General features: G+C 47.6%; 1 protein-coding gene across 3 annotated transcripts in view; it reads left to right on the forward strand.

The window, feature by feature from the left end:
• The window catches only part of TLN1 (talin 1), a 687540-nt gene that overhangs the window by 163111 nt on the left and 504537 nt on the right, over nucleotides 1-19892 (forward strand). For all 3 annotated transcript variants that reach the window (XM_069205713.1, XM_069205712.1, XM_069205714.1), the window contains exons 5-7: nucleotides 2045-2174; nucleotides 9648-9800; nucleotides 10357-10499. In XM_069205713.1, coding sequence (XP_069061814.1) covers nucleotides 2045-2174; nucleotides 9648-9800; nucleotides 10357-10499 — 426 coding nt within the window. The remainder of the gene's footprint in view (nucleotides 1-2044; nucleotides 2175-9647; nucleotides 9801-10356; nucleotides 10500-19892) is intronic.

Consider the following 19892-nt stretch of genomic DNA (forward strand, 5'->3'; position numbering starts at 1 on the left):
ATGCTTCGAAGTCGAGCAATTATCATAAGCATTTGTCAAAGTGAACTCTTCAATTTTGTAAGTTGTATCTCCCTCGCTGGAAGGAAAATGACTTTGCCTGTATGTGAGAACATCTGTACAAGTCTTCAACCATAATCTCAATTAGATATGAACAGAAAAATAACAGGCAAATCTTGGTATAGTTTTTCACCAATGTCGCCACAGTTTCTAGTCGCTTTTACCTCCAATAACCATCTGGGGTAAGCAGTAGCTCTCAGGACCTTGTTTTGTTTCATCAGTCACCATGAAATATTTTAGCATACCTTATGGAGTGGATTTGCCGCACGTACTCATTTAGAGGAGCCCAAAATCAGAGTCACTAAGAGTTTTATCTTTTATCCGGCCGTGTGAGGACTGTAGCCAGAAGGTCCCTTGTCAGTACAAAACGGCCCGTTTCGGGGCCCCCCCACAGGACCCACTAAATTAAAATGCCTGAGTCAAAAACTGCCAGGGAGGACACACTCCATGCTTTGCTCCTAATTTGGGTAAGAGGTGTAGGTGGCCCTACCCTCACACGTGTGTTCCCAGAGCCTCCATCACAAGCAGCTGCATTTCACAAAGGGCTATCACGTGGAGGGCTGGAGTGCGTCGGGCCACACCACTGTTGTACCTCAGTATAGGTTGGTGCCTTCCTTGGACAAGAAGGTGGATGATGTAGGCGCTGAGGACGGGAGATTTTTCCCTTGCTTCTGACTTTAGTGCAGAATTTTCCTTTTCAGTTACCTACTGTGATCAGATTTGAGAACCTACAGATTTCTTCCCCATTGATGCCTTTTCATGGCACCCTTGTTGGGCCGCCTCCTTGTCCTCCCCTTCTTGATGCAAGGCCATACGAACCCATTCATGGAAACTCGCTTTGGTCATTCTCTTCTGATAACTTTTCTTGTCCTCATCCCTTTGCAAGAAGAGTGGAGAAGTTGTGAAGTCCATGTGACGCAAACACTGTACAGTCTTCCTGTTCGACAGCCTTTCTATTTTTAAAGAATTCTCTACCCACCTTTTTTCTGCCCGCACTCTTTCGAAGGTGGAGGAATGGTTCTGTGTCCTTGTCTGCAAGAGATCAGTGATCTATGTAGGGAGATCCAACCAATTCAGAATTGGTGCTCAGCTCCCAGATTTTGGGTTCCCTTGGGTTCCAGAAGTGCTAAAACCTGGAAGCACAGAATTCCTGAATCGAAAAATGTAGGAAACAGGCTCACAAAGCCTCTCTGCTTAAAGAAAGGCAGCGAGCTCTGCAGTTTTACTGCGTACATCTGAATGTATAAAGAAGCATCTTGATCTCCATGCTTCATGTACTCGCCTTTCACCACTGTCTCAGGTTTGTGGCTGAGAGCGAGTCGGTCATCGGACTGTGAGTACTGCTTTGGGAGATATTCTCGCTGAGGTATTTACATGAGGATGTATCCTTTATAACTAATGACCTAGCCATAGTAATGTTTTTGGCTATGGATACGGTTATCTTCCCACCGATTCCCCCCTGCCCTCTTGCCTCCTTTCCTCGGAGGGTGCCTTCAGTCTTTGGCAGTGCCTTTTCTTGATATCTGTGTATTTACCCCAAGCTAGTTCCATCTTTTGTGCGGGTCTGGCTGGGCGAATAAGATTGATGTCACTGAACAGCTGATACTTTTGCAGAGTCCCCAGATCACAGCTTGCACCACAATAGCAAAACCCCAGTGCCAAATGCATGAAATACTGGAAACAAACACTGGGTAGAGCTTGACACCTGGATAAACTCTTGGATGTGGAGTTTGTGAGAATATCTCGAATACATAGAAAATCTATAGATTACTGTTGTTCGTATGAAACTTGCATCACCTTGGCTTAAGTAATTGTTGGCTGACATTCTTCATTGTTTTCTTTATTTAAATTGTATTGTTGTATCCTCTTTAACCAGTTCTGTAGACCAGCGCTCTCCACGCCTTGGTTAGGGCCTTCATCCCTCACTTGTATTCAGAAGTTAGATGTGCATTTTTACTCACTCACGACTGACCGTTTCTCTTCATAGGACACCCTGGAGTACAAGAAGAAACAACGGCCACTGAAAATCCGCATGTTGGACGGTACTGTGAAAACCGTGATGGTTGACGACTCCAAAACAGTTTGCGACATACTCATGACCATCTGTGCTAGGATAGGTAAGTACGTGGGTGCTCTGATGCCACTGAAGGCTACCATGGCCACGGAAAGGATAAGGGCACAGACACATTTATGTAACTGAAGACTTGAATGACCATTTGTAGCAGGATAGCGAGCATAGACACATAGAAACTAGTGAAGGCCAGCATGGCCATCTGTGGCAGGATGGGCAAGAGCGTAGACACACAGAAACCAGTGAAGGCCAGCATGGCCAAAGCGTAGACACACTGAAACCAGTGAAGGCCAGCATGGCCAAAGCGTAGATGGCAGGATGGGCAAGAGCGTAGACACACTGAAACCAGTGAAGGCCAGCAGGGCCATCTGTTGCAGGATGGGCAAGAGCGTAGACACACAGAAACCAGTGAAGGCCAGCATGGCCAAAGCGTAGATGGCAGGATGGGCAAGAGCGTAGACACACAGAAACCAGTGAAGGCCACCATGGCCATCTGTGGCAGGATGGGCAAGAGCGTAGACACACAGAAACCAGTGAAGGCCAGCATGGCCATCTGTGGCAGGATGGGCAAGAGCGTATACACACAGAAACCAGTGAAGGCCAGCAGGGCCATCTGTGGCAGGATGGGCAGGAGCGTAGACACACAGAAACCAGTGAAGGCCAGCAGGGCCATCTGTGGCAGGATGGGCAAGAGCGTAGACACACAGAAACCAGTGAAGGCCAGCAGGGCCATCTGTGGGAGGATGGGCAAGAGCGTAGACACACAGAAACCAGTGAAGGCCAGCATGGCCATCTGTGGCAGGATGGGCAAGAGCGTAGACACACAGAAACCAGTGAAGGCCAGCAGGGCCATCTGTGGCAGGATGGGCAAGAGCGTAGACACACAGAAACCAGTGAAGGACAGCATGGCCATCTGTGGCAGGATGAGCAAGAGCGTAGACACACAGAAACCAGTGAAGGCCAGCATGGCCATCTGTGGCAGGATGGGCAAGAGCGTAGACACACTGAAACCAGTGAAGGCCAGCAGGTCCATCTGTGGCAGGATGGGCAAGAGCGTAGACACACTGAAACCAGTGAAGGCCAGCATGGCCATCTGTGGCAGGATGGGCAAGAGCGTAGAGACACAGAAACCAGTGAAGGCCAGCAGGGCCATCTGTGGCAGGATGGGCAAGAGCGTAGACACACAGAAACCAGTGAAAGCCAGCATGGCCATCTGTGGCAGGATGGGCAAGAGCGTAGACACACAGAAACCAGTGAAGGCCAGCATGGCCATCTGTGGGAGGATGGGCAAGAGCGTAGACACACTGAAACCAGTGAAGGCCAGCATGGCCATCTGTGGCAGGATGGGCAAGAGCGTAGACACACTGAAACCAGTGAAGGCCAGCATGGCCATCTGTGGCAGGATGGGCAAGAGCGTAGACACACAGAAACCAGTGAAGGCCAGCAGGCCATCTGTGGCAGGATGGGCAAGAGCGTAGACACACAGAAACCAGTGAAGGCCAGCATTGCCATCTGTGGCAGGATGGGCAAGAGCGTAGACACACTGAAACCAGTGAAGGCCAGCATGGCCATCTGTGGCAGGATGGGCAAGAGCGTAGACCCACAGAAACCAGTGAAGGCCAGCATGGCCATCTGTGGGAGGATGGGCAAGAGCGTAGACACACAGAAACCAGTGAAGGCCAGCAGGGCCATCTGTGGGAGGATAGATCAGGGTGCTGACATACTGATCAATCAATGAGTAGATTTGTAGAGCCCTTCTTGTTACACGTGAGGGTATCCAGGCTTCATGTCAGCCAAGGCTTGCGTTACCATCTCTCACAGATTAGGTCAGTGCATGGGTGTGATGAGGCCAGAGAAGAAAAGCATTAACCACTGGTGCTAAGGTGGGTAAGTTCATGATCATAGTTGGAGGTGGGCGAACCAACAAGTTACGAGGCCTAGCCGAGCCAAGGGTCTGTCTTGGCTGTTACCGCCTGTGCACCAGCCAAACCCTGAAAAAGCACTGCACTGAGAAGTACTTAAGTGATAGTTTTTTAAAAAAGAACTTACAACTCTTGAGCCTCTGCCTCCTTCCTGGTGACTGTGGCATTACCTGACTATGACGCAAGACAGTTATCACGTGAACCCTGTATGTTGCTGAGGTTTGTGTAGACAGGGCATCACTAAACTCCTTAAAACAATGTATTTGAAGGCTCATTCGAATGCGAGAGTGAAGAAAATGGAGAATCTTTAAAATAAAATGTGACAAAGTTCACACACTTTGATTAAGCGGGAAAACCAGAATTAATGCAGGGTTTCTGGTTTTACTTTGCCCAAATCCGCCGGTATATGTAGTTGTGTCTACTTTTTTTTACCTCGAACGCTAATGGTTTGTTTTCACCTCTTTTTGCATGAGAGTCAAGTGAGGGTGGCCAAACGAAAGCTCGGCTCATTGCGGGTTTGAGGTTCCGAAATGGCTTGGAACTGAGCTAGAGGCAGGCTTCAGCCTGGACCTTACAGTGGCTCACCCACATCCAGTCATAGTGATGCTAAGGAAGGGGTCACATGAGCATCTCTGGCAGGTTAGGTAAGGTTACTGGCACACAGATGGCATTCATTCTAGCTTAGCTTGGCCTGCTGTGGAACAGTGGTCAAGTGTGTCGACCTGTTGATGCAGGTAGAGGCTAACATAAGTATCTCTGCAAGGTTTGATGAGAGCTCTGACATACTGATACCAATGGAGCCTAGCATGACCATCTGTGAGAAGTATAGCTCAGCGCGTGAAGTGTGATGGGTTGTTCATGGAAAATTAGGAAGGAAAACAAGGGGTGGATTGGATCCCCCCTCCCCCCTTGTAGCTGTGGTGGAGAATATTGTGCTAAATAGCAGCATATTGATGGGAGACGGCAGGGCTGCGATTGTCAAACGTCCTGGTGCAGCAAGCATAATGGTGTTTGCATCAAGACTGTTTTGTAGATGCCGGCGAATGAAACCTTCTCCTGGATTGAATATGAGCCTGTGTTTGGACAGAAATCCATGCTGCAAATGTACGATGGGGGCTGTCAGTCTTGTAAGTAGGCTTCCTTTCAAACTGGGAGGCTGAAGGCGTGGAATGTTCCTCGACCAGTGGCCCTACAGAGCTTTCAGGCTGCATAATGAGTGCCATTTTGATGCATCTTTGGGCATTGAAGGCAGAGAATAGAGTAGTCTTGTGTGTAAGCCTACTCAGCGCACCTCTTCAGAGGGATTGAACTGTATTCTCTATAACTTGAAGTTGTGCTTTCTTTGGGAAATTAAAAAAATACTCAGACGTTACAAAACAGTTGAATGTGAGTAAACTAGGATCGAATAGTTGATTACCAGACACTTGCATTGAGGTTTAGGTAAAGCCGGTGGTAGCCAGTAGTCACCCAAATTTAGGTCACTCATTCTACGATCCTTTGGAGTGTGGGTGCATGTACTGACCTCTTCGGTGGAGCCTTGTCCTCATGGTACGTTCACGTGAGTGTGCCACTTCAATAGATGCCCCAGAGTTGCATGCATTTCTGGGTTTTAACTTTTTGAATGTGTAGCTTAGTGTGTGTGTTTGTGTGTGTGTAAGTTGTTTTGCAGTTTATTGCTGAGTGAAAAGCATGATTGAAACATCATTGGGCCAATTGTTAATGAAGTATGCATGTGTTAAACTGTCAGTTGTTGTTTTTCATGAACTTGGGACTCTTTACTGGTCTGCTGAAAGCAGAACGAATTCCTTCACACAAACATCTTTGGAGTTTATAGACTTTTCTACCTTTCTCTCTATTGCACTGCCAAAAGTCTGTGTGGTTTTAAGCATAAGTGTAGGAAGCTGGCTCTGTATATACTATTTCAAAGTAAGAAATAGCGTGCACAGAGTCCAAGGGTTCCCCTTAGAGGTAAGATAGTGGCAAAAAGAGATAATTCTAATGCTCTATTTTGTGGTAGTGTGGTCGAGCAGTAGGCTTATCAGAGGGTAGTGTTAAGCATTTGTTGTACACACACATGCAATAAATGAGGAACTCCGACTCAACTCCAGGTTAATAGGTTTTTATATTGAAAAATATATTTTCTTTGTTTATTTTAAGAACCACAGGTTCAAGATTTACAAGTAATACTTTAAATGTAAGGTACTTCACTTAGATACTTTAGGAACTTTGAATAAAAACAATATCACATACAGTCTTTGTAAAAATGGCAATAAGCTATTTTCAAAGTGGACACAGTGCAAAAATCAACAGTTCCTGGGGGAGGTAAGTGAAGGTTAGTTTTGAAGGTAAGTAAAACACTTACAAGTCTCAAAGTTGGGTCCAAGGTAGCCCACCATTGGGGGTTCAAGGCAACCCCAAAGTTACCACACCAGCAGCTCAGGGCCGGTCAGGTGCAGAGGTCAAAGAGGTGCCCAAAACACATAGGCTTTAATGGAGAACAGGGGTGCCCCTGTTCCAGTCTGCCAGCAGGTAAGCACCCACGTCTTCGGAGGGGTGGGGCTGGGCAGACCAGGGGGGTTTTGTGGGGCACCGGGGGGGACACACAAGAAGGCACAGAAAGTACACCCTCAGCGGCATAGGGGCGGCTGGGTGCAGTGTGCAAACAGGTGTCGGGTTTTAGATAGGAAGTAATGGAGGGACCCGGGGGTCACTTCAACGATGCAGGCAGGCACAGGGGGGCTCCTTGGGGCAACCACCACCTGGGCTAGGCAGAGGGTCGCCTGGGGGTCGCTCCTGCACTGGAGTTCAGTACCTTCAGGTCCTGCGGGTGCAGTGTTGGTTCCAGGCGTCGGGTCCCTTGTTACAGGCAGTCGCAGTCAGGGGGAGCCTCTGGATTCTCTCTGCAGGCGTCGCTGTGGGGGCTCATGGGGGTCGTCTCTGGTTACTCACGGGCTCGCAGTTGCCGGGGAGTCCTCCCTGAGGTGTTGGTTTTCTGCAGGTCGAGCCGGGGGCGTTGGGTGCAGAGTGGAAAGTCTCACGCTTCCGGCAGGAAATGTGAAGTCTTTAAAGTTGCTTCTTTGTTGCAAAGAAGTTGCAGGTTTTTGAACAGAGACGCTGTTCACAGGAGTTTCTTGGTCCTTGGGTGCAGGGCAGTCCTCTGAGGCTTCATAGGTCGCTGGTCCCTGTTGGATGCGTCGCTGTTGCAGTTTTCTTCGAAGTTGGGAGACAGGCCGGTAGGGCTGAGGCCAAAGCAGTTGTTGTCTCCGTCTTCTCTGCAGGGCTTCAGGTCAGCAGTCCTTCTTCTTGTTAAGGTTGCAGGAACCTAGTTTCCTAGGTTCTGGGGTGCCCCTAAATACTGAATTTAGGGGTGTGTTTAGGTCTGGGAGGGCAGTAGCCACTGGCTACTGTCCTTGAGGGTGGCTACACCCTCTTTGTGCCTCCTCCCTGTGGGGAGTGGGGCACATCCCTAATCCTATTGGGGGAATCCTCCAAACTCAAGATGGAGGATTTCACAAGGCAGGGGTCACCTCAGCTCAGGACACCTTAGGGGCTGTCCTGACTGGTGGGTGACTCCTCCTTGTTTTCCTCATTATCTCCTCCAGTCTTGCCACCAAAAGTGGGGGCAGTGGCCGGAGGGACGGGCAATTCCACTAGCTAGGATGCCCTGGGGTGCTGTAACAAAAGGGGTGAGCCTTTGAGGCTCACCTCCAGGTGTTACAGTTCCTGCAGGGGGAGGTGAGAAGCACCTCCACCCAGTACAGGCTTTGTTCCTGGCCACAGAGTGACAATGGCACTCTCCCCATGTGGCCATCAACATGTCTGGTGTGTGGCAGGCTGGGAGGAACTGGTCAGCCTACACTGGAAGTCGGGTATGTTTTCAGGTGGCATCTCTAAGATGCCCTCTGGGTGTATTTTACAATGAATTGTTCACTGGCATCAGTGTGCATTTATTGTGCTGAGAAGTTTGATACCAAACTTCCCAGTTTTCAGTGTAGCCATTATGGTGCTGTGGAGTTCGTGTTTGACAAACTCCCAGACCATATACTCTTTTGGCTTCCCTGCACTTACAATGTCTAAGGTTTTGCTTAGACACTGTAGGGGCATAGTGCTCATGCACCTATGCCCTCACCTGTGGTATAGTGCACCCTGCCTTAGGGCTGTAAGGCCTGCTAGAGGGGTGACTTACCTATGCCACAGGCAGTGTGAGGTTGGCATGGCACTCTGAGGGGAGTGCCATGTCGACTTAGTCATTTTCTCCCCGCCAGCACACACAAGCTGTGAGGCAGTGTGTATGTGCTGAGTTAGGGGTACCCAGGGTGGCATAAGATCTTCTACATTGTCTTTCAGACCTGTGCTTTGTGACTCCAACACTAAGGCAAGGCCTCCAAAGTTCCTCCTGTTTTGAGACTATAAGTCATAAATCAGAGTTGAGCTTCTGTGGTCGAGACTTCACCCAATGTGCACCCTTGATTGTGAATCTGACTGCTATTCTTTCCTCCCAGGCTATGTTTGCACTGGCTGTGGTGGCACTGTAAGTCTAAAGTCTGGAGCACAGCCTTGTTTACATCTACCCTTGGAAGGGAATTGTCTTGTGGCTTCCCACAGGTAAAATCTGATCAGTCTCATGATGGTTCGGACATGATGGGCCTGTGCGTGAAGGGTTTTGCTCAGTTGGGAGATAATTTGAACTGGCCAGCTGTCCATGATTATGCCTCGTGCATGTATGAACCTTTTAAAATGAAGCCCCTAACTGGGGTCTGCCTGCACATCTGTATTGTGCAGTACTGTAAGGACTCCTGACGGATGGATCGTGGGTTCCAGGTGACATTGAAAATACACAGGACATCTGTAACCCTCTGACAGACCAAGAAAGAAGCCTGCAACAGTGTAGCCCATGTTCAACACATGCTAAGGTGTTACTTTAATTAAAAAAAGGAAAAAAATAAAGAGAATGGGCCTAGCTAGACATGGGAGTTGTAGACGTCTTCATCCAGCTGTGGCCAGGAATTCTAATTCTGCTCCCTGCAAAAAGAACAGGAACATCTGGCGAAGGGTCTGCTCTAAGTATATAGGCTTAGTGGGAGGCGGCTATCTGTGTGTTTTTTTAAATGAAACGATCTGTTGTTGTTGCACTTTTCAGGGACATAGACTCACACTCATATTGTAAGAAGTGTGACTAGGAAGAGTGATCAGAGATGATGTAGTTGTCTCAGTTATTAAGGTCTTGCTGGGAATAATAGCTGCTGTTACCTGCTTGTTACGTGTTCGATACAACAAGCCCTTCTTAGAGCTACGAACATGAAGTGGTCACTAAAGCGCTACAGAGGAGGCAGTATTGTCCTGACTGCTGGTTGGTTTGTAGAGTTGGGCAGGTGGCACATGTTGCTGGGACACAGAATGGCCAGTGGTGACGCTTTTATGCCTCTGTAGTGTGGTGATGGTACGTGTGTGTTTGATGTTGATATGTCTGGGATATAGTGATGTTTGTTCTGCAGTCACTAATTGTACTTAACGAGTCCTTTAATTGCCTTTGTTGCTGCATTATTTACCTTTCTGTAATTTGCCACTTGTCAGCTCCTCGAACTCTTTCTTTGCAGGTATTACAAACTATGATGAATACTCACTGGTTCGCGAGGTCCTCGAGGAGAAGAAGGAAGAAGTGACCGGGACTTTAAAAAGGGACAAGACGTTAATGAGGGACGAGAAGAAGATGGAGAAGTTGAAACAGAAGCTGCACACAGACGATGAGTGTGAGTGTTGTTCTGCATCTTATCCTGCTTGCGTTTGCATGGAGGGCACCGCTCCTGCACCTCGTAACCACGTTCCACCAGCCTGACCTTGCTGGAGTCTCTATAGTGTGACTGTTCCATGAACTCTTGATGGTGTTTGAGAGAACTGACTGGGTGATGAGCATTGATTTCAAGGCTGTTATTTTCATCTGAAGCCTTTGCATTAAATGAGTTGACTATCCCTTCTGGTTTCCATGCCGGTGTAAGCTGCTTTCTTATTGATAGTAATATTGTAAATGTATTTGCTGTAGTGTAAGTTCAGCCTCTAAATCTTCAGGTGATAGACATCTCGGTGTGTGGAGTGGCTGTCTCAGCCCATTTTGAAGGGCCAGCAGAGACCGTCTTTTATGCAGTAGTTACAAAGTTCAGCTGTAATTACTTCCTTCTCTGTCTGTCCTCCTCTCTCTTTCTCAGTCAAGTTTAAACCTAATGAAGTTGTGTGTCCTCTCTGTGACCTTTAGTTATGGGTGAATGCTTTGTGTCTCCCACCTTCATGCATGTTTCTGCGTTGTTACAGTGAATTGGTTGGATCACGGACGCACATTGCGCGAGCAAGGTGTCGATGAGAATGAAACGCTGCTGCTTCGACGGAAGTTTTTCTACTCTGATCAGAATGTTGATTCCCGGGACCCTGTGCAGCTGAACCTTCTCTACGTGCAGGTACTGTTGAGTTCCACTCTGTGTCCGAAATGTTTGTATCCAGCTCTGTCTTTTGGGGTTCTTTGTGAGGGCCCAGTTTGTATGGACTGTTTTTTCTCGGGCACGAGGTTAAAAATAGGTAATAAATAGAAGGTGCCTATCAATCCATTGTGGAAGGAAGGACCAATGTGATGCAGTATGAAATCTCAGAGTTAGTCTGTCGGGCTCCTCTGGCTACGTCAGTGTTTGAGAGAAGTAGTAAAGTGAATGCAGCCGATGGTAGAAAGGAGACATTACAGTCCAGGCGAGTAACTGTGACTGAAGTTCACCACTTGCAGTCCTTGTGCTGAATGGCATTTCGCTAAGTATGAATAGTTGTTTTAAGGCATTTCCCGAGTTGTGTAGTTTAATTCAGATCTCACGCTCGTTCTACGTTTAGCTACGGTCACATCTAGTGATCTGCCTTGTGTTTTATCCCCTTGAAAAATAACTGGAAGATCTAGTCAGCACAAGAGGTCTTCTGCAGGTGACCACATCCTTTACCCCAGTCTGCTTTAGAGATGGAAGCACAGGGCCTTTTGTATAATCCTGGTGTTGACGTGGGGCTAGTGGAGTATTCATGGGTGGATTTGATGTGCCGCCGCTTATTAAGGTTAAGTCAGAGTGTGACGGCCTGATTCTTCACCCCTGGGGTGGTCGGCAGGTAGTTATTTTGTGGACGTAGGAAAGTGTATTATTATTTGGGATACACAAGTTTCCACCTCCAAGGATAAGGCCACCACCCACTAAATGTCACACAAATTAAATTAAATAAACCTGTCCCCAATCCCTGGTAACGTGACACAAGGCAGTCCGGTTTAAATCAAACTCATTGTGGAAAGCTTTTAAGCAGTTTATACGCAGTAGAAAAAGTCACTAAAAGCACAATAAATTCCACAAAAATGTTTAAAATCAGGACAAAAATATATTTTATGAGTAAAATTTGACCAAAATGACAAAAATCTAGTAAGGGGAAACAGAGAGATGAATTTTTAAATATTTAAGTGAAAAAACAGCGTCTAAAACACAAAGTGCTAATGATGACTAGGTGTGATTTGAGACCAACCGCAGAGGAGCCCTCGTTGGACACAACAAGCAGATTTATCCCAGTAAAAGTCTGGAAGCACAAAAAGTTTAAACACAGAAAAGAACTTTGATTTTTTGAGGAGTAAAGTCCTCCTGACGTGGGCCACTGCTGAAATTGTAGCCACTGCTCTGGAACCAGAAACCAAATACTTAAAGCAGGTTTGTCCCTCTGAAGTTTGGAGATTGATTGCTGATAATGTTTAGAGTCCCAGCACAGAATTGAGCTCCTTGAAATCTTGACTTGGGTGAAGGTGAAATACAATTTGATGCAATGGAAATGCTGGTTGGATACTGTTTCCTCTTTGTCACCCTGATGCTCTGGAGGAAATGTGTTTCAGAGTCCCCCAACTTTTATTCTGGTGCCCCCAAGAATTAGAGTTTTGAGGCCCTCGGGGGAGACCACTTAGAGACTTTCAAGGTGTCAGAGGGCCATACAAAAACATTCCAGGACCACATGTGCCTGGTCAGCTGTGCACCTCTAGGATAAGTCCTCTTGCTTCTTGTTATGTCTCTGTAGCCATGCAGGAGGTCTTGGATTCCACTAATTTGTCCTGGTACAAGGGAACATCTCTAGTCCTTCAGGACTCCTCTTTAGTCACGGATAGCAGGTCCAGTAATTTTCTGATCATCCACAGAGCCAGAAAGTGTTCTTTGAAGGAGCCATATTTATACTTGGCACCCGCTAGTGGATGGGGTTGACTCCTAGACACTCCTTAACCATTGGGGTAAATTTTCCTGGGGACCGCCCCCTACCTACTTTTTTTATCAGATCTTGCCTTACTACAAAAAGTCCCACAGTGCCCCTTACTTCAAAATTCAAGATGGGTAAACGTTTTGTTTCCTTAGGCAGTGCCTGTGTGGCCACCCAAAGGCCTGGCCAGGTAATGAGTAGACACCTCTACTGTGGTCACTCAAAACTGGTTCTGGGGGGTAGCTTTCCTTCCATTAAGTTTGGTGCCAGCCTGACCACAAGGACAAGATTTTGGACTTTCCAAGTGTTACCTAACATTTGCTTGTAACAGTACAGGCACAATTGAAGTTAATTAAGTTCATGGGCCCACCCCAACTGGTCGTCCTGCCAGGGGAAGAAAACACCACACCACTCCCAGGCATTGTTTCTGCTCTGGGAGCAGTTTTCACATCTAATTGCTGCCAAGAACAGGCTGGCTAGTTGCTGGAGAGCTAATGCAGTTTAGCCTCCAGCAGCTTCAAGCGTACATTTTCAGTATATTTACATTTTCAATATATTTAACAAAAATCTGACTTCGGCTTTATAATTTTTATTAAGTAAAAAAAAAAATCTTGGTAAGGAAAGTCCGTAGCTGGGACAGGTGAGAACCTATACATTGAGGTGTCTAATCTAAACGTTGACATTGCCTATGTGCCAGCTGCAGCATGACCAGATACAGTTTTGTATTTCACACTTGTTCCACTCTTAAATACTATGAGCCCTACCTTGTGGGCAGTAAGTTGTGAATAGGGGTGACTTCATTTTTTAAATTGGGTTTTCCTGCTGTCAAAAGGGTGGTTTTCACAGGTATGCACAGCAGGGTTCACGCTGCTGCTGTCAGACAACACAAGGCAGGCCTAGTGCCATGCTTTCATTGTCCCTGTAGTGGATCGCACAATAGGTGCGCCATTTACCATCCCACACAAGGGGTTTGTTTCTGCACTGTGTACTGTGGCCTTACAGGAAAGTTCAATGTGCCAATCACGTTTAAGCTACTTTCAACACATTTTAGTAGTTTCAGCTTCTACATTGAGCCCTGGATAGCAGGGTCCCATTGTTAAAGTTCCACATTACCAGGAGGTAGGTCTCAAAAAACAAAAAGTTAAAAAACAGAGGGTGATCGCCCAAAATGGAGTCACTTTGCAAGACAAACCAGACTTGAGGATGAATCCGTAATAAATCCATGCCAGAATAAGGGTTCTTTGCCATCCCATCTCTGTGGCTGCTGTGGAGAAGGGCCCCATTTTTCGACCAACAGAAAAGTGCATGAGTCCTCTACCGCAGTGTTGACTTGCGTTGAAAAAGCGGCATTACCGACGGCCCCGGTTGCATGCTTTATGGTGGTTCCGGTGGGGAGAGAGGTGGTGGAAGCCATAACGGACACTGGAAGGGTGGAGGATCAAGATCATTGTTCTGATTACTAAGAAATCCATTTTGGTAAAACTGAAATTCAGGATTCTTTCATTCATCCAATGGGACACAAGTGTGTTTCAGGCATGAGATGTTGGTTGGATTCTCTGGGCCGCTCTCCAAGAGGAATGTTTTTTTGTGTCATCAATGTACATTTTGATGATCCCCTTGTCTACCTGAAAAAGCTGAGCTTGCTGTCACCTAATAGAAGGAACAAGAGGCCCGATGCTTCATGGATGCTGCTTGCCACGGTTTACGGATAATTCATATGACCCTATTCTGACTTCTTACCCGTGATTCAGAAGAATAGATGATTTGGTAAGAATAGATTGGACCCAATGCAGGGTAACTCCAGATATGTTGTCCAAGTGCACAAGCTTTTTCCGTAGGATTCTGTGGTAGACCGCGTCGTAGGCTGTGGAAGATCATGGAGTATACATTTTGTAATCCACAAAGAGTATATCTTCCCTTGTATTGGTCAAGCCGGTTTCAGTTCATCGTCCAGAGTCCAGACTGATGGTCGTGGAGGATATGGTTGAGTTCAACCTACTCCTAAAGTTGTTTTGTCTCCATGCTTCTATACCCAGGAAAGTGAGAATGAGGGTAGGCTGAGTTTTTTTGTTTCTTTTTATTGTTTTTTAGTAGTGGGTTATTGCCTCTTTTAGATGGTCCGGAACTGTACAGTGCAAAGAGCAGCATTTTTCGGGCTAGTTGTCTGTTGTGTGCTGCGAGGGTGGCACAGTAGTTTGACATGTGTGCTAGAATTACATGAGGAATGTAGATGCTTTTGTCTTTGCAGCCAGGTTTGAAACCTCAGCACTTTTCTTTGCTGTGAACATATGATGAAAGATGATTGCAAAGTTGTGATACGTGCATGGGTCACAGTTGTTAAGGGCTAGAGGGAGATGTAGCCTACTTGGTGGAGTTCTCATCCACAAGGCGTTAAACAAGGCATTATTGGAATTGTGTGGAAAAAAACTCATCAATGGCTGTATGTAACATATAAACAAATTACTTTTAGGCTCAAATTAATGTTTTTTGTTTAAAAAAATGTGGATAACCATTTACTGCTCTGGAATTTTTGTCTGTTATAACTGTACAATGTTGTTGAATTTTCAACATTCTAAGTAAATACATAAGTATAGTCTTGGCTGTTCATCCAACAACATTTTTGGCCTTGGAGTCTTTAAGACCCGCGTTCTAGTTCCAAGCCGTGTATTGCATTTTAACAGTGGCTTTTTAGCTGCCGGCCTTAGATTCTTCTTCTGACCACGTTTTGTGACGCTTCGGGGGACCTCTTTATCCTTTCCTTCGGTTTATAACGAGGATCAGTTTATGAGAAAATGTATTTTTGCTGGTTTTGATGGTTTTTAAGTTAAATCCAGTAGCATTTCAGCATCGGGTACAAACTAGAAGTGGTGGAGGAGAGATGTTGGTTGGAGCGTACGAGTGAGCGGAAGGACAGCTTGTGAGGCCTCGCTCTCTTCTCTTACCGGCTTTCCTCAGGGAATGTGGCAGAGTCTATTGACACCATTTTGATAATCAATCTGTTGGTCAGTGGTTGACCTATTGTAGGAAGTTGGCTCTGTATGTGCTATTTCAAAGTAAGGAATAGCATGCACAGAGTCCAAGGGTTCCCCTTAGAGGTAAAATAGTGGTAAAAGAGATAATACTAATGCTCTATTTTGTGGTAGTGTGGTCGAGCAGTAGGCTTATCCAAGGAGTAGTGTTAAGCATTTGTTGTACATACACATAGACAATAAATGAGGTACACACACTCAGAGACAAATCCAGCCAATAGGTTTTTGTATAGAAAAATATCTTTTCTTAGTTTATTTTAAGAACCACAGGTTCAAATTCTACATGTAATATCTCATTCGAAAGGTATTGCAGGTAAGTACTTTAGGAACTTCAAATCATCAAAATTGCATGTATACTTTTCAAGTTATTGACAAATAGCTATTTCAAAAGTGGACACTTAGTGCAATTTTCACAGTTCCTGGGGGAGGTAAGTTTTTGTTAGGTTAACCAGGTAAGTAAGACACTTACAGGGCTTAGTTCTTGGTCCAAGGTAGCCCACCGTTGGGGGTTCAGAGCAACCCCAAAGTCACCACACCAGCAGCTCAGGGCCGGTCAGGTACAGAGTTCAAAGTGGTGCCCCAAAACACATAGGCTAGAATGGAGAGAAGGGGGTGCCCCGGTTCCGGTCTGCTTGCAGGTAAGTACCCGCGTCTTCGGAGGGCAGACCAGGGGGGTTTTGTAGGGCACCGGGGGGGACACAAGCCCACACAGAAATTTCACCCTCAGCGGCGCGGGGGCGGCCGGGTGCAGTGTAGGAACAAGCGTCGGGTTCGCAATGTTAGTCTATGAGGGATCTCGGGATCTCTTCAGCGCTGCAGGCAGGCAAGGGGGGGGGTTCCTCGGGGAAACCTCCACTTGGGCAAGGGAGAGGGACTCCTGGGGGTCACTTCTCCAGTGAAAGTCCGGTCCTTCAGGTCCTGGGGGCTGCGGGTGCAGGGTCTCTCCCAGGCGTCGGGACTTTAGGTTCAAAGAGTCGCGGTCAGGGGAAGCCTCGGGATTCCCTCTGCAGGCGGCGCTGTGGGGGCTCAGGGGGGACAGGTTTTGGTACTCACAGTATCAGAGTAGTCCTGGGGTCCCTCCTGAGGTGTTGGATCGCCACCAGCCGAGTCGGGGTCGCCGGGTGCAGTGTTGCAAGTCTCACGCTTCTTGCGGGGAGCTTGCAGGGTTCTTTAAAGCGGCTGGAAACAAAGTTGCAGCTTTTCTTGGAGCAGGTCCGCTGTCCTCGGGAGTTTCTTGTCTTTTCGAAGCAGGGGCAGTCCTCAGAGGATGTCGAGGTCGCTGGTCCCTTTGGAAGGCGTCGCTGGAGCAGGATCTTTGGAAGGCAGGAGACAGGCCGGTGAGTTTCTGGAGCCAAGGCAGTTGTCGTCTTCTGGTCTTCCGCTGCAGGGGTTTTCAGCTGGGCAGTCCTTCTTCTTGTAGTTGCAGGAATCTAATTTTCTAGGGTTCAGGGTAGCCCTTAAATACTAAATTTAAGGGCGTGTTTAGGTCTGGGGGGTTAGTAGCCAATGGCTACTAGCCCTGAGGGTGGGTACACCCTCTTTGTGCCTCCTCCCAAGGGGAGGGGGTCACAATCCTAACCCTATTGGGGGAATCCTCCATCTGCAAGATGGAGGATTTCTAAAAGTCAGAGTCACCTCAGCTCAGGACACCTTAGGGGCTGTCCTGACTGGCCATTGACTCCTCCTTGTTGCTTTCTTTGTTCCCTCCAGCCTTGCCGCCAAAAGTGGGGGCCGTGGCCGGAGGGGGCGGGCAACTCCACTAAGCTGGAGTGCCCTGCTGGGCTGTGACAAAGGGGTGAGCCTTTGAGGCTCACCGCCAGGTGTTACAGCTCCTGCCTGGGGGAGGTGTTAGCATCTCCACCCAGTGCAGGCTTTGTTACTGGCCTCAGAGTGACAAAGGCACTCTCCCCATGGGGCCAGCAACATGTCTCTGGTGTGGCAGGCTGCTGGAACTAGTCAGCCTACACAGACAGTCGGTTAAGTTTCAGGGGGCACCTCTAAGGTGCCCTCTGGGGTGTGTTTTGCAATAAAATGTACACTGGCATCAGTGTGCATTTATTGTGCTGAGAAGTTTGATACCAAACTTCCCAGTTTTCAGTGTAGCCATTATGGTGCTGTGGAGTTCGTGTAAAACAGACTCCCAGACCATATACTCTTATGGCTACCCTGCACTCACAATGTCTAAGGTTTTGTTTAGACACTGTAGGGGCACAGTGCTCATGCACTGGTACCCTCACCTATGGTATAGTGCACCCTGCCTTAGGGCTGTAAGGCCTGCTAGAGGGGTGTCTTACCTATACTGCATAGGCAGTGAGAGGCTGGCATGGCACCCTGAGGGGAGTGCCATGTCGACTTACTCGTTTTGTTCTCACTAGCACACACAGGCTTGTAAGCAGTGTGTCTGTGCTGAGTGAGGGGTCTCTAGGGTGGCATAAGACATGCTGCAGCCCTTAGAGACCTTCCTTGGCATCAGGGCCCTTGGTACTAGAAGTACCAGTTACAAGGGACTTATCTGAATGCCAGGGTGTGCCAATTGTGGATACAATGGTACATTTTAGGTGAAGGAACACTGGTGCTGGGGCCTGGTTAGCAGGGTCCCAGCACTCTTCTCAGTCAAGTCAGCATCAGTATCAGGCAAAAAGTGGGGGGTAACTGCAACAGGGAGCCATTTCTTTACACAAGCCCCCCCCAGCCCACAGGCCAGGAGACTCAGCCCAAGCTGGGAGAGTCTTCCTAGTCTGTCAGGCGAGGAAGAGTAGGAGAAATAGGCTGGTTAGTTGCAGGGCCTACTCTGCCTTACATCCTTCTGTTCAGGTCATTCCCTTTGGGGAACTGACCTACTTCCACAGTGATAGGACCTAGTCTGAATTGCCTCTTGTCTGCCTCTTCAATGTCTCCACCCATTCTTTCTATTTTGGTCTTAGAGGTATCCACCTCTGCTAACCTTATCTTGGCCAGGGTTACCCCTAGCTTACCCAGAGAGGTTACCCAGAGCTGGAGTAACCCCACCATGACTAATAGGGTCAGGGGGCCTAACTTGCTATTTGGCATGGGGTCAGACCACCATGCTAAGGATAGTGCAGCCATAAAGGCTAACACCCAGCAGAGGCCACTGACAGCTGTCAGTGCCCAGAACCACACCTTTAGCTCTTCACCTAAAAGGGAAGGGGCTAAGTTACAGGCCTCTTTGGGTTCAGGTTGCCTGTCTGCTGTATTAGACATCTTGTAGTAAACACCCTTCTTCCACTCTTTCTTCTGTTAGCTGAGGAGCCACCCACTCAGGTTTAACAGTTGCCTGACTAGCCAGGACTTCTTGTGGGTCAGGTTGGACTTTATCAGGGCCATTTTTGGAGTTCTCCCCTACTGGAGCAGAATCTCCTTGGCTTGCTGTAACCTTGGCTAAAGGTTGTCCACCCTTCCTACTCTGTTTTCTTTTCTTCTTCTTCTGGGGCCTGCTTGCATTTACTGCAGAGGCAGGACTTCCAGAATCCTTGGGAGAGGACTGGCACTGGACCAGTTCCTCTCTTGGGCTCTGACTAACCTCTGGGTAGTCATTTCCAAGGAGACAATCAAGGGGGAGGTCTGTACTGACTACTACCCTTCTCCAGCTAAGAGTGCCACCCACTTCTATGGGCACTAAAGCCACAGGCCTCTTAGTGACCCTGTCTAGGCTAACTCTTACCCTGGCAGTCTCACCTGGGATGTACTGGTTTGAGAGCACCAGCCTGTCATGCACAATAGTGTGACTGGCACAAGTGTCTCTCAGGGCAGTGGTTGGGATTCCATTCACCAGTAGGTGGTGGAAGTGTCTACTTCCCTCTGGAATCTCCAACTCACCTGTTGGGCCCTGTTTCCAGTTGAAGGCTAGGAAGACCTCCTCATCTGAGGAGTCATCTCCCATGGCTACACTGGTTACCCCTGGAATTTTGTTCTGGGGTTTGTTTTTGGGACAAGAAGTGTCCTTGGTGTGGTGCCCAGACTGTTTACAGTTGTGGCACCATGCCTTAGTGGCATCCCAGTTCTTACCCTGGTACCCACCTTTGTTTTGGGTTGTGTCTTGGGGCCCACCCACCTGTTCTGGTTTTTGGGGGCCTACAGAGGACTCTTTTTCTTTGTTTCTAGTGTCACCCACTTTCTCCTGGGGAGTTTTTGTAACCCCTTTCTTTTGGTCACCCCCAGTGGAAGTTTTGGTTACCCTAGTCTTGACCCAGTGGTCTGCCTTCTTTCCCAATTCTTGGGGAGAAATTGGACCTAGGTCTACCAGATACTGATGCAACTTTTCATTGAAGCAGTTACTTAAAATGTGTTCTTTCATAAACAAATTATAAAGCCCAACATAGTCACACACTTCATTTCCAGTTAACCAACCATCTAGCGTTTTTACTGAGTAGTCTACAAAATCAACCCAGGTCTGGCTCGAGGATTTTTGAGCCCTCCTGAATCTAATTCTATACTCCTCAGTGGAGAATCCAAAGCCCTCAATCAGGGTACCCTTCATGAGGTCATAAGATTCTGCATCTTTTCCAGAGAGTGTGAGGAGTCTATCCCTACACTTTCCAGTGAACATTT

This window comes from Pleurodeles waltl, chromosome 1_2, assembly GCF_031143425.1.
Source record: "Pleurodeles waltl isolate 20211129_DDA chromosome 1_2, aPleWal1.hap1.20221129, whole genome shotgun sequence".
Lineage (NCBI taxonomy): Eukaryota > Metazoa > Chordata > Amphibia > Caudata > Salamandridae > Pleurodeles > Pleurodeles waltl.